Source organism: Opisthocomus hoazin, chromosome 4, assembly GCF_030867145.1.
Source record: "Opisthocomus hoazin isolate bOpiHoa1 chromosome 4, bOpiHoa1.hap1, whole genome shotgun sequence".
In the NCBI taxonomy this organism is placed as follows: Eukaryota; Metazoa; Chordata; class Aves; order Opisthocomiformes; family Opisthocomidae; genus Opisthocomus; species Opisthocomus hoazin.
Window position 1 is genome coordinate 12,314,280 of NC_134417.1, and position 14,705 is coordinate 12,328,984.

At 38.9% G+C, this 14,705-nt stretch overlaps 1 protein-coding gene across 1 annotated transcript in view; it reads right to left on the bottom strand.

Moving 5' to 3' along the window:
- SLC9A9 (solute carrier family 9 member A9) overlaps nt 1–14,705 on the bottom strand; it is a 220,026-nt gene that overhangs the window by 118,781 nt on the left and 86,540 nt on the right. The window contains exons 8-9 of the mRNA XM_009931818.2: nt 12,736–12,841; nt 2,431–2,519 (exon numbers count right to left, since the gene is read on the bottom strand). Coding sequence (XP_009930120.2) covers nt 2,431–2,519; nt 12,736–12,841 — 195 coding nt within the window. The remainder of the gene's footprint in view (nt 1–2,430; nt 2,520–12,735; nt 12,842–14,705) is intronic.

A 14,705-nucleotide genomic window follows, 5' to 3' on the forward strand; every position in this document is an offset into this window, starting at 1 on the left:
ACTTGCAGATTCTGTAAGTCTCACATGCTTGAAATCTAATATTTCTCTTTCATGGAATGTTAAACAGTGATTGACCGGATAATAAAGGATACATGGGGACTAATAATTACATGGCATCTTTTAACAGGCTTTCTTAATAGAGGTTCTTACATTCTCATTTAAGAACTGTAGATAAGTTTTCATTTCATATCATTATCTGAAGAAAATCATACTGGTCTTTTTTTTCTTATATATTCATTTAGAGCAAATGGTCAGGTATTATGAGAAATGCAGAACTTGGCATCATGGCCAGAAACAGCACCTCTATCATTGTATATTGAATTTTACCATCAAGCTATGAAATTTTAACAGCCAGTAAAAAATGTAAAGAAAATTATGCAAAGCAGTAGAGAAAAAGCATTTGTTTAAAAACAGCTCACACAATTTCACAATCTGATTTACAGTTTGAAATCTAATTTCCATGTTTTTTGTCAGCTTTAGCTTCAGCCTTAACTCACTGTTTTGTCAGCGTGCATTACAGTTCACCAGTCCTTACTGAAAGATCTGTCATATTGTAACAAAAGAGAGAGACTGCCTTGCAATAATTCTATAAATGAACTGAAAAGCCCTTGATTTTGGCCAGTAATGAGTAATAAAAATGACTTAGATTGAGAGCGAAGCCGTCTGTCTGGGCAACAACATTCATTTAAAATGCACTGAAGTCACATATGATTACGAGAATGCCAAGTGTGTGGCTTAGTAAATTTGCTTGAAGAGAATTCTTGAGGGAGAGGAAGAAAGAGGCAGTGCAGGTCTTGCTGAAACAGATGCATACAAATGGGTAATCTTTGGATTAGAAAATAAATTAGAAGAATTCAGAGGAATTTAACAACAATTTTTGAACCATATCGTAAGGGAGGCTGAGGATTAAGAGCTTATGGGGGAAGAGAAAAACAGAAATGGTGCATAAAACTCATAGTTCCATAGAGAAACACATAATCCCCTTTCTGTGTGTTCAAGGGTAGATTCAGTTTATTTTCACTATTTTGTTTTGCAGTGTTGAATGGGAGGGAATGAAAGAGTAAACATGAACAAAATCAGTATGCATCTAAACTAAATGTTAGTTAATTCTGTTGAAAAGGTTCATATGTAACTGAAAATACCATGGCCTTTCTTTTTCTCTTTCTGACACTATGCATCACTAAATCTTGCAAATGAATCCCTGCAATTGTAACTGTTATATGCAAGGGTAGTAACAGCATATGCAATTCAGTATTTCTGCAAAATAGAAACAATTCTACAGTAGATATAAATGTTATTCCCTTACGACACGGTTATCAGAGAAAGGCTCTCTTCTCTGCTGGAATACTTTTCAAAAGTATCAGCCTCTGCTGGTATGAAGAAATGCAATTGAGAAGACTTCTCCTGTGCAATAGCTAACACTTTATTCTGACGTACTGACCAGAAACTTTTTTGTGATTTAAAATCTGAGAGAGTCTGACAGTTGAACTGATACTGCAGCCAGTGCTTTTTCTATCAAACTGTTTTTGCTAGAAAATGGGATTTTTGATTAAATTGAGATGTGCAAGAAGTGATGAAATTTTCTACGTAAAATTTCTGATGCTTAAAAATCAGGAATTGCTGAAAAAGGTTCCAGATTACATAATGAAAATCATAATCTTGCATCGTATGTTTCCATTTTGTTTTAGAAGATTGATTTTCTACAACCAGGGGTTCTTGGGACACATGAGTCAACATTAAAAGGGAAGAAAGCTGTGTTTAAATGACTTCTTACAGCATCTAGGTAGTGGCGAGGTAGTCTAAAGTTAATCCTTGTGCCGAAAAGTGTTTTCCACACTGCATTGCCATACATCTAGTACTAAGAACAGCCCCAAGTTTTAAAAAATAATTACAATTGCACTAATCACCTGTTCAAACAAAAAACAGATGATCAAATTGCTCTTGTCTCTAAACTCTAAATAATACAATGGAAAAAAATCACTATCTTTCTAATTATGTCAGATTTTTAACGAGGCAGAAATGAAATGATGCCATTGCTCAAGTCTGTGGGCCAGACTGCAGTTTATACAGTTCCTTTGCAAAAATCCACATGGATCCAATCTCTCCAACCACTTCTCTCTTATTTATCACAGCTCTTTGATTTCCTGAACTTTGTAGCATTTTTGTATGGAAGCTAGTGTAAACTGTTATCTCCTCACCCTTCATCTCCCAAACTGACATTTCGGGTCTCGTGGGAAGAACAGATTCTAATATTTTCTGCTTATCCAGACAATTGTTACTGTTTTCTTGACAAAACCTCCAGTCTTTCCCTTAGTGAAGACATAAGCCTCTTCCTTTGCGTTGATGAAATCCCATCCAGCTATATTCCTATACCTCTGTCTATTCCTTACGCCAGTTGAAGACACAAAGTCAGTTATTTCCATGCCCTACCTGTTTAGTTCTCATTTTGGAATCTGGTGACAGATTGTTGTAGGTATAATGGGCCTGCGTGACTCCACAGAAAAGGACTGCAACAATACCTGAAATTCAAAGAAAAAACAGAGTTAGCTGCTTCTATTTTCTTATTTCGGTTTGTCAAAGGGCTGCATAAAAAAAGCTAATTAGACCGTTAACAGCATTTTATAACAAAATAACTTTAAGGTATGTTTTATAAGAGCATCTTTCAAACAAACTACATTTTTTTTTCTTTGCTAAAAATCATTGAAGTCTTGAATCTTTTACCCGATCCATCATGCATTCATAGCATTTCCACTGCTGTGTATTTGGCCCAAAACTCTAGAAAATTTGTTTGAATTAATATATGGTAACATCTGACCATAATCTGACTTGACAGTTAGGCAAGACTAAAATAATCATAAGATGAAGGACTTCAGACTATTTTAAAACTTTGGCAGAGACTGAATAGGAAAGGGAAAAAAAATTATTACATTTAAATGGTTTGAGAGCAGTTGGTACTGAATGACTGCAACAGAGAAAAGTCATTTCAGTCTGTGTCTGATTATTAGCCTTACCACAAGCAGTGTGTAACACGTGCAAGGCGGACAACATGACACCGCTGAAAAGTGATGCTCTGGCAGGTGTAAGCTGCATTGCCCAGAATGGCTAGGTCAATGACTGTAGCCTTGTGGCAGTAATTATACTTCCTAGCTTGTGGAAAGTCTTGAGGAGCAGGGCAGCAGGTTTGTCAGGAATAATAATAATAAATTTACATTATAGTGATTTTTCATATTTTCGAAATACTACCTCCCTGGCCCTGGTCCTAGCTCACTAGAATTACTGAGTAACGTCACTGTAATGCAGTATTATAATTAAAGTAGCTGATAAGATTGTAACTTCAATTTCCTGTCAGATCTGGACACAGATAAGGCAGAAGGAACCCACACAGGGAGAAAAGGGAAAAACCAAAAATAAGTGTCCAGCAGTAACCATATATGTAAATGCCCATGAAGAAAGAACACTCTGTGCTTTTCTTAAACTTGGTGTACATCTACACAGATAATTATTTACGCAACAGTTCAGGGCTTGTTCGTATCTATTCCAGTCTTTCCTCTGGAAACTTCCATGCGCACTTCCTGAAGCACGTGAAGCATGCATGTTCTGCTTGCTTTCTGGGTGCACAGCACACGAGCACCAAGGGGTTTTGCACGAAGCCAGCCCGCAGTGTGACCCCGCACGCCTGGGCTCGCGTACAGGCAGTGTTCCACCAACCACCCTACCATGCTTCGGTTCTCATGCCTCTCAGCCCTTCTACTCACTACCTCCTGTCTAAGAGCCCCAACATACCCTAATTAGCATTTTAGTTCTGCTTCCTCATGGGCTGCTCTGCAAATTGTTAGGTAACTTCTAGCTCATAGGCTGCTGACATGTACTGAAATAACACTGGTGAAGCCAAGGAAACACACTGGGGCAACAAAGCAAGCAAAAAGATACCTGTCCAGGTTTAGGCAATATCCATCCTTGCAATGTGACTGTGCAGCAGCTTTCTAGGCATTTATTGGGTTAAACTACCATGAACTGAACATATAAACCAGTTCTACTCGAAGCAAAGAGCATTAAGTAGAATAATGAAAATGATCCCAATCTGTGCCTCCAGTCCTGGACTTGAAACTGGACAAGGCTTCCTCCAGCTTCTCCGGTATGGTGAACCTCCTGAGTTTACAAAGCCCAGCAAGAAGAGGCTCGGTAAGGGGGCAGAATCTACAGTGCTGCAGGCTTTTGCACAGCAAACCCAGTATGAAACAATCTGCTACTTCAAAAGGATTAACAGAAGCAGGATGGGCTTCACAGGGTTACAGGAACAAATGGATGGTAATGTACTGAACAAGTGTCAGGTGAAAGTGCTGGTGCCTTGACAGGTTCTTTAATGGGCTTACCCAAACCTCTAAAAGTCTGAATTTTACCAGCAAGAGGGCCCAGGAGGTCAGTGAAATATCCTACTCCCCTAACACACAGTATAGATGAGGAAACACGGCAAAGCAAAAAATGCTGAAACTATTTCATTTAGGGGAGTGTGTGCATATGGGAGCAGCATGTGGCCACGTACCAGTTGAAGTAATTATTACCTCACCATGTCCTTCTCACGTTTCCGACTCTCTTTGGATTGCTAACTGTAAAAATACTGTCCACCAAAATCCAGTTTTCTTTATTTGCAATTACTCTTGTTTCTGGGATGAATTGAGGCATGGCATTAATATACCTTTGATGGAAGAAAAAAGTATGGAGTAAAAAAATCTGAGATGAATTTGGCACAAGGGATAAATGCCATCAGAAAGAAAATGAGAAAGCAAATCTGTTTTTTCCCCACAAACCGCTGTGGACATTTTCTTTGCTTCTGGGTTCTCTTTCTATTGTAAATTTACCTGTACTGCTTCTACAGAACACAGTCTCTGCAGTCAAGAGAAATTCCACTGAGCTTTAACTGGTGTGTCTTTGTTTTTTTAATATTTATTTTCTTATGTCTGTTTTGATATTTATTGTTTTCTAACTACACTAGGACTTCTCATTGCAGTAAATAATGTGTGGAGTAGTGAGATTGTCACTGCCTAAACGTGTTCCAGGAAGTTCATGTGTTTGTGAGGTCTAATTGTTCTCTTAAATGCATCTAATGCGTCTTTTTTCTTGGTAACCTTATTTGATTGTGCAGAACCAATCTGGGGAGTTAAAAAATTCTTGAGGCATTAATAATATGCAATGAGATGGTCAAACAATGAAATTTCAGTTAAAAAACATAGCCAATCAGTAATGTAGCTATGTGTCACTAGCTCCAGGCTCAGTAACAGAAATGAAGATAAGAGTTTCTGATTCATTTTCTTCTACATGAATCATCATCATACTAAGTCTTGCATTTTTCAAATTGACTATTCAATTCAACTATGGATATAAAATGTTTTTTGACTGCTAAGAAACTGTTAATTATGGGAGGTGAGAGAACTGAGAGTGACACGAGGAATAAAATGGCCCAGATCTGATTTTACAATAGGAATAAATGATCTGAACCATGTAATTATGCAAGTGTAGAAACCAGACACTCTGTTTCCAGGGAAGACCGGGGGAATGCGGTGGAATATTTCGACTGCTACAATTGAAGGCTTAATATGTACCAGCCATGCCTCTCATGATGAATGCTTCATTGAAAGGCTTGGAGAAAATTGTTTGTAATGCATTTCCATAAAAATGATTACTTAAGAGTAATGGCCAATTACATGTTAATGCAACTACAGAGGAAAGAGAAGTACCTAAAGATCCTAACACAGAACTTTTTAGTTAGATAGAAAAAGCAATCTGGATTTTGTTTGTAAGAATGTTAAAGCTGGATTTTGAAGTTAGCTGGTTGGGTACCAAAATACTGCATGAATTGTATATGGAACATAAATTAGGTAGTTAAATTTTTGCAGGCTTTCTTTAACAGAGAAATAGATAAGTGCAAATATGGTAATACTGGAATGGTAAACAGAAAGAATAGATGCAGGGAGGCAGATAAGGTGAGATGGTCCTTTTACCAGTCCTTGGCACTCAGTGCTTTAATTTCGGTGTGCTGGAGACTCAGGTCAGTTCACAGTGCTGTTACATTGTTTCATTTTTAAGTGGCAAATTTAGCAGTTACTGAGATACTACTACAATTGCTGAACAAAATGCTAACCTAAAGTAAACAGGGAATGTTTTGAGTTGAAATGAGTATTCAGTTGTTACATGCAATACAGCCGCTTGTGTCTATAAAGTTACTGAAATTTTTCGCTTGATATAAAAAATGAGAAACCTCACAATAAAACATCTATACTCACTAGTAAAGTTTCAGCTGCAGCTCAACCTCTTTGAAGAGATTTTATTAGAAATAAAAGCTTACCATGTTATTTGATGTTTTTGCTCCTTGTGTAACAGAGAAATAGTGATAGCTTGTTAGCTGCTTATGCCATTAGAGAACTTCTTCTTACGTTAGTTTTGCCAAATACTTCTAGTTGAAACTGTTGCTAGGACAAAAGCTGGTAATATCAAAAGATAACATAGGATAAAGGAGTAACTTACATCTTTAAAAGTGTTTTGCTGGTGGTGTGAAGATTATAAGTGTCAATCTAAAAATAATTCTCATGTTGTCACTTAAAGACAATCTTTTTTTGGATCACTTCACAAATAGGCAAAATGAAGTGTACCCTTGCTTTTCAATAGCTGGTGCTAAGAGAAAAACTGGGAAAAAGTCTGTCTTTTGTCAGAGAAGGGCAGCACGTGTAGTTGTGCTTTTAACGCAAACCTGGAAGTGACTGGCCACAGTCCAAATTTGCTAATCTGAGACAATAAAACTGATGTTATGTCTCTAGCTGTCAGGTCTTTTACTGGTAAAAAAAGGAATTTAGGAAAAAACCCCCAAACCTCTACCTTCTGGGGAAACAAGGCAGTGGATAAAACATATAACTTCATTTGAAAAGATCTCCAGGTAAACTGACTGGTTTTCATCCCAACTTTGGAGCATTCCAGAGCTTCAGAGATGCCTCTCTAGTGATGCACAATGGACTGCAAATCCCACAGTACAGCAAGCAACAGGAACTGGTCTTTCATCAAAGGCAGTGAAATGTGGGGAAAAGAGAACAATGAGGACTGGCTAATAATTATTTAAATTGGATAACATTAATTTTGGAGTCATATTTACGTCAGAATATCTCCACAGCACCTGCTGGGCACATCCCAGTGCAGACTGAGTGTGTGAGTGGCAGGAAATGAGGTACTGCCTTCTGCATCAAATTGTTGCAGTAATAAGACTGTAAAAGCAGTAGCAACAATATCCTTATTCAGTCTATTTTCCCAGTGGGTATGAAGTGTGACTAATCATTTTTTTGATACTGAAGCAAAGATTCAAGGCTTCTTGCACCAGACCTGCACCAGTGCAGAACCAAAGCTGGTGCTTTGTTCATGGAGCTTTCGTCTCTGGAGTTGTCTGAGCTTGATTTTATGTTGGGAGTGACAGAAAGCAACAAAAGACAGAGCTGAGGGAGTTGTTTAGGCCCTCATCTGAGGAATGATCATTGGTATTGCACGCTTCAAGTGAGACCTGCACTTCAGCGTTGTAATTTTGTAACCCCAAATGAATTGTTGCATTCAATTTAGATTGGAACTCCTACAGTGAGACACACCAGGTTTTATTTTAGACACGCTAAGAGCGCTTGCTGTGTTTATCCTGAACCTGTTCACTAGCAATAAGACTCCACTATCCTAATTTTATGCGACTGATCATCGATCTCGGCCTAATGCCGTGTTAGAATAGGTACTTTTCTGTAAAAACACTTTTCTTCCCTTGCTGTCTTAAAAGGCTATACGTACAACAGGATCTAAGTTAGCCAGACCCAAGCACTGGCTCAAGTGTGTGCATATTCTGGTCCAGTGATGTTGCTGAACGGGGCGAATGGGATAACTGAAAGTGCACAGAGCGTTGGATCTAGCTTATCTGTCAGCAAAATATATCTAAAACATCCTCTAAGGTACAGAATCCTCCTGACATTCCCCATCTTAGAATACCACATAGATCACCCAGCGCCATCTCTGAAGTCCTACAGGCAAGTAATGGGTTAGTAATTTGTGGCTAACTTGCCCAGTCATCATCTGTCTCTGCACAGCAGTGTAAATGCCATCTTCTTATCTATGAAAAGCCTGCTTTCCTACTTAGGCCCAAGTAGCTTAAGAGAGTTGAGGTCTGTTTCCTTTTGACCTAGAAGCCAAGCTATCCCTTCTCCCTCCTTACTGGGAGGTGTCTACCTACTTCTGTGTATGACACATGGCACGCTACTTATGAATAAAGTGAAGAAAACCACAAGGTTGGCAACTTAAAGCCCAGAATAACTTCCTTTTATGGAATAATGCCAGCCCAGTGAACTAAAGCCAACCAGGTACCAATGTGCATTGTGTTCATAGTGCTCAGAACCACAGACAGAAATGTTTTGATAGATCTCTTCTGAGAGTGATAGAAGACCAAGTTCAAATTACAGCAAGCAGATAGAAAAAGTGAACAGCCACAAGAATAAATGCACTTTGTTAGCAGTACTAACGGAAATGGAAGTTGGCAACGTATGTTCTTGGTATGTCCTAAATACAAAGGTAGCGCAAAACTGCCTCAGTGAGAGACCAGATCTTCAGACTTGTCCTGGGCAGATCAGTCATAATAAGTTGCTTATTTATTTTTGGAGGAAAAGCTTTCTCACTAAGTAGACTGTGCTCTCCTGTGAGCCCCTGAATAAGAAGGCAGGTGTCAGACATATCATGAAATGTTCAGACAAGAATTGCTGAGGGCGTGGAAGCAGTAGTGATTTATTATCACAAGCTATCTCCTTTATAATGATCAGAAAACAAAAATTTTGGGCTGGGCTTCAGAAAACAGTAAAAGAATGAAGATAATCCCCTCCAACATCTTTTCCTGCAAGATCTATTGTCTTCCCTTGCTTTGTAGCGCAGGTCTTTGGCCTGTAGAAATCAGAGGCGGTTGGCTGTAATTTTGATGCTTTTACAGTGATAAATTCTATATGACTTTGAAGTACGCATTAATTGAATACATAAATGCAAATAAATTCACATACATATATTTGAATGCATTTTTGCAGGTATATTAAACTTTTTTACTTTAGTACCTACTTAATTCAAACAGCTGTAGATGGAGAGGGTCTGAGGTGAACATTAAATGCCCATGTACATGATGGAATCTTTCACAGACTAATGACTGAGTGATCCGTTAGAAATTAGCAAATGTTGTTAATTATAAAGCAAGAGAACAAGCAATTAATAAACCTAAGATGTACTTTCCTCATTTATTTTGACAAGTGTTTAATTTAAATTATTTGTGATTTTTTTCATAGCCTACTAGTACATATTCTGTAATGAAGTTTAAAAATGAAAGCAACTATATTAACACTGACCTTACTATAGTACTCTGTTATTACGACTCTGCTCAGCAGTCAGGAATGATATACTTCGGGGCAAATCAGAAAGTGCACAAATTAGATTCTACTGTATAAGAATCAATTTGTCATGCATGTGTCACAGCTTGATGATATAGCTATAAGATTAATAACCATAACATTAATCTATAATTTACAGTTATCAGTATAACAATAATTGTGTAGTCATCCCAGAGTTTTATTTTGAGTTGCTGGTTTCATCACATCCATTTTTCAACCAGGGTCAGGCCCATATATTATGTGTTATATATCACAGGATATCTTGAGGTAGAGGAATAAAACATTTTATAAAATGTTGATCTGTGCTACTCTCCATTCACATTTTATTTAAAAAATCTGCAATCTAAACAAGTGAGCTTTACCACCTACTACACCTACGCAAAAAACTGTATAGCCTGATATTCATAAATTATGATATGCTTCAATAACATATATCAAAAGGCTGATAGTGATTGAAAAACTAGTGTGGAAAGCCTTATGAGAAGAAAATTATTTTGCAATTACATTACTTAATAGCTACAGGGAAATACTGATGTCTAGAGTTAAATCCTTGAAGTTCATTTAGAAGGAATGAACAGAGGAGACACAATATCGAAGGAAAATGAAGACGAATATAGGACTAAATGTACAATGGACCAAGTTAATATATATTTGAAGCAACCCTACTGAAGTAAAAGACATCGAACTAGGAGTTTAGCTCATTAAATGGAGTGGTCCAGCAGGGTCATTTCATGGTTACGATGCTCTCTTTAATTCTAATGATTGCTTCTGAGGATAGACACACCAAAAAAACCCAGTTGATGTATGAATTAAGTAAGACAAAGAGCAAAGCAAGTGAGACAGAAAAGCCTGAAAATGATAGGGTATGAATGAAGAGCTGAGTGTGTTCTGAAGGGTGACCGGCTTTCCCCTGGGCTCCAAGCGCCTTCTGCAACAGGTGCTTCGTGCATCACATACCCGAGTGGGAGACTGCATGCAATAACTGCATTTTGCACAGATTTCCTTAGCATGGGTGTGAGAAATCAGAGCCACCTCTGAAATCTGTATCTCCAACAGAACCCAAGTCAGCTGAAAATTTCTTAACCAATGCAGTAATTCTCCTGCTGAACTGGAAGTTTAAAATCATTTTATGAAAGGAGAGGAGTGGAGCTATTTCAGATGAGATTGAGAGAAGATGAAAGCAACCTCAAAACTGGTTAAACCAGACAACTAAAAATACTCACTCTGAAGTGTAATGTTAGCACATTACTAATAAAGTCAACGCATTTACAAAACACAGATTCAAACTTCTGAAGCTACAAGAAATGCTCCATGAGTTTTTTCCACTGTAACAGCTTCTGACAAAAGCCTTTCACAGAAACTAAAGGGCAAAGACTCAACTGATCAAACTTTGCCTCCTCACAACAGTGTAATCAAAGAATTTCCACCTGAAACTCAGAACATGCCCACGAAAAAAAGGCTAGTGACAAACCTAACAGGGCTTGACATGTTTTCCTTGAAATTTGTGTGTTGGCAGAGCAATTCTTTTTTATATGCCTATATCGGTTCTTTTCTTTATAAGAAATAACTAAATTTCCCAAAAATTTTTCTATTTTTTCCTTTAATTGGAACTTTACTCTGGTGCCACTTTCCTTCTCTGGCTCTCCCTCTGTCTATGTAAAATTCCTCACCATGGCTACTGTAAAAACCATCTGTGGTATTCAATAATTAAGTCTTTTGTTTCAGATATTTTATATATTGCAAAAGAAAAGAGTAATGAAACACTCTTCAGAGTGACTACCAGGAGAGGCTATGCTGTCTGTCATCACATTTGCAGTATGCAGAAAAGATATACGTCAATTATCTTTTGTCTGGACATACAAGTTTGTTCCTATGCCCAAAATACGGAAGCACTGAGACTCTGAAAGATATTAGTGTTTCCCTTACAAATCCACTTTTTGGGTACAATATATAATGTATAACATCAGTTGTGTGTTTGCTGAAGCATAGCATCCTTGTTCTCAGCTAGGAATGTATTTCAGAACAGCCTTTCCTTGGAATTCATTGCATTAGGAAATCATTACCTCCAGGAGAAGACAAGTGATTAATAATCACCCTTCTTTACCTCCATTTTTATGTAGTAATCGTGTCATATTTTTAAGAGCTCTTAAGCATAAAGACAAAAAATGGACTTTTATTCCAGCTAGTATGTGATGGAATACCATCGTGTGATGGAATACCATCCTTTTGTTCAGTTTATGTGCTCTTCTTTCTACTCATGGGCCTGAGGATTTTGGCAGTAAGCAGGAAGCAAATTTGTATATTTAATATGGCAAATATGCCAGAAGATGCAGATGTTAAAACCCATTTTGAAATAGTTTCATTGTGTGGCTAATATTAAAAAAGTAACATGCTGGCTCCATAGAAGTCAGTAGAAATATAACTGTTGGCTTCAAAAGGCTTTGAACCATTTTGCAAACAAACCAGCATGGGATGCATTAACACTCCGTTAAGCAGTTTTCTGCCCCTGACTTTCCGTGACATCAATTAGAGCACTAGATTTCAGAGGTGACAGCATCAAGAACGTTAAAATGATTGAGCTCTTACAAACTTTGTTCTTTCAAATAACGCTATACAATAGGTTGCTGTCAAGGTAAATTATATCCATTTATAACTTTTGCCTAAACTTCTGTGGACTCTTTATGTTGTAAAAAGCAGTCTCTGAGTAGGGCCTTGACTGTGATTGCACAATTTCTGTCTCAGTATTAACAAAACCTCAGTGGGATCACACCCACTTCCCTGGGACACGACTGTACCTCTCCTGCTGCAAAATGTGCTTAGGGAGGCACACCAAACAAGATGATTTTTTTTTTTTTAATCCAGAGGTAGCTGCAACCCCCTGGCAATGTTGAGGATGACCCTGTCCTCTCTTTAGTCATTGATAGTTGGGAAAAAGGAGGAGGGCCCAGGACACGCAGTGCATGCAGAGGAGCACACCATCTCCAACAGTCACGCGACACCGTGTGTTTGCTTCCTCAGACCTACCATCAGCTTTGGTCCTAGAGCTGGGCAATTAACAGTGGCACTGACAGGGCTGGGACAACATAGGGAAGAAAGACTGTGGGCTTTAGTCTGATCTAATCAGCCTTTGTCTGGAAGAACTATTCAATGTCTCTACAGTTAAAAGATGAAACCATCTCCAATGTAGCAACTGGCTTTTAAAAGCTTTATGTATGATGTCATGCTCAAAATAAACATGCAATTTTCTCACACTAGAGGCATATTATAAAACTGCTTTTATTCAATAAAATGAAACACTTACCTGTAAGACCAGCGGCTTCTGCTGATAAGAAGGCACTCCAGGACAGGAGGAAAAACAGACCTGTCTCCAACATAGGGAATTCACACAGTTTTGTAAATTTTGTCAAGTGCTCAAAGATTATTAAGGAAAAATAAAAATCCAGCTGTTTTGTAAGCTAAAATTGCCCCCAACCTGAGAAAGGATGAAAGAAAGAAAGCTCCCCCACTATACGCATCTATAGAAGTTGAATTCAGGAAAAACTGCACAGCTTCTAAATTATCCCACACAAAGAGGAAAATCCAGCACAGGTTTTAAAAAGGTAAATTCTACAAGTTGGCTCTTTCAAGTACTTTTGTGGTTGTTGAAATAATCCCTAATTGGTTGCATTTTATATTCTTTTCCCAGAAAAAGGGGAAAGTAATTTTGTCCAGTTTTGCAAACACATGGGCTTTTGTTTACATTTGCATCAATGCGAGACAGATTAAAATTGCTGCTCTTTCTGTGATAGTATTTTACATGAAGAACTGTAAAACACAAGAAAAAAATGCAGGGCAACAGATATTGCTTTTATTTCTAGTTAAACTGACTGACTTCATTTACCAACCTGATCTTCCTGCTTGACCAGCCTGATCTCCTACTATGACCAGGTTACCCGCCTAGGGGATGAGGGAAAGGCTGTGGATGTTGTCTACCTGGACTTTGGTAGGGCCTTTGACACTGTTCCCCACAGTATCCTCCCGGAGAAACTAGCTGCCCATGGTTTGGATGGGTGTACTCTTTGCTGGATAAAGAACTGGCTGAATGGTGGAGCCCACGGAGTGGTGGTGAATGGAGTTAAATCCAACTGGCAGCCGGTCACAAGTGGTGTTCCCCAGGGCTCAGTTTTGGGTCCAGTCTTGTTTAACATCTTTATCAATGATCTGGATGAGGGGATTGAGTGCTCCCTCAGTAAGTTTGCAGATGACACCAAGCTGGGTGGGAGTGTCGATCTGCTTGAGGGTAGGAAGGCTCTGCAGAGGGATCTGGACAGACTGAATCGATGGGCCGAGGCCAACTGTATGAAGTTCAACAAGGCCAAGAACCAGGTCCTGCCCTTGGGTCACAACAACCCCATGCAACTCTACAGGCTTGGGGAGGAGTGGCTGGAAAACTGCCCAGCAGAAAAGGACCTTGAGGTGTTGCTTGACAGCTGGCTGAACATGAGCCAGTAGTGTGCCCACGTGGCTAAGAAAGCCAACGCATCCTGGCTTGTCTCAGGAATAGTGTGGCAGCAGGAGCAGGGAGGTGATCGTGCCCCTGTACTCGGCACTGGTGAGGCCGCACCTCGAGTACTGTGTTCGGTTTTGGGCCCCTCACTGCAAGAAAGACATTGAGGTGCTGAACCACGTCCAGAGAAGGGCAACGAGGTTGGTGAGGGGTCTGGAGAACAAGTCTTATGAGGAGTGGCTGAGGGAACTGGGGCTGTTCAGCCTGGAGAAGAAGAGGCTGAGGGGGGACCTTATTGCTCTCTACAACTACCTGAAAGGAGGGTGTAGTAAGGCAGGTGTTCTCCCAGGTAACCAGTGAGAGGACAAGAGGCAATGGCCTCCAGTTGTGTCAGAGAAAGTTTAGGCTGGATACTAGGAACAATTTCTTTACTGAAAGAATTGTGAAGCATTGCAACAGGCTGCCCAGGGAGATGGTTGAGTCACCATTGCTGGAGGTGTTCAAAAAACGTGTAGATGTGGCACTTCCAGACATGGTTTAGTAGGCATTGGGAAATCAGTGGGTTGGACAGTTGGACTTGATGAACTTAGACATATTTTCCAACCCATGCTTCTAGTGTTTTGTAGTCTAGTGTTTGCCTTGTATTTTTGTATAATTGCCGCTGTTCTGTAGTTCATAAATTAGTTGCTGTAGTTCATAAATTCATGTTTTAACCTCAAAATATCTCAAACCACTTTCCTAAAATAGTAATTATTTACAAACCGTAAAATAAAGACCAGAGTCCT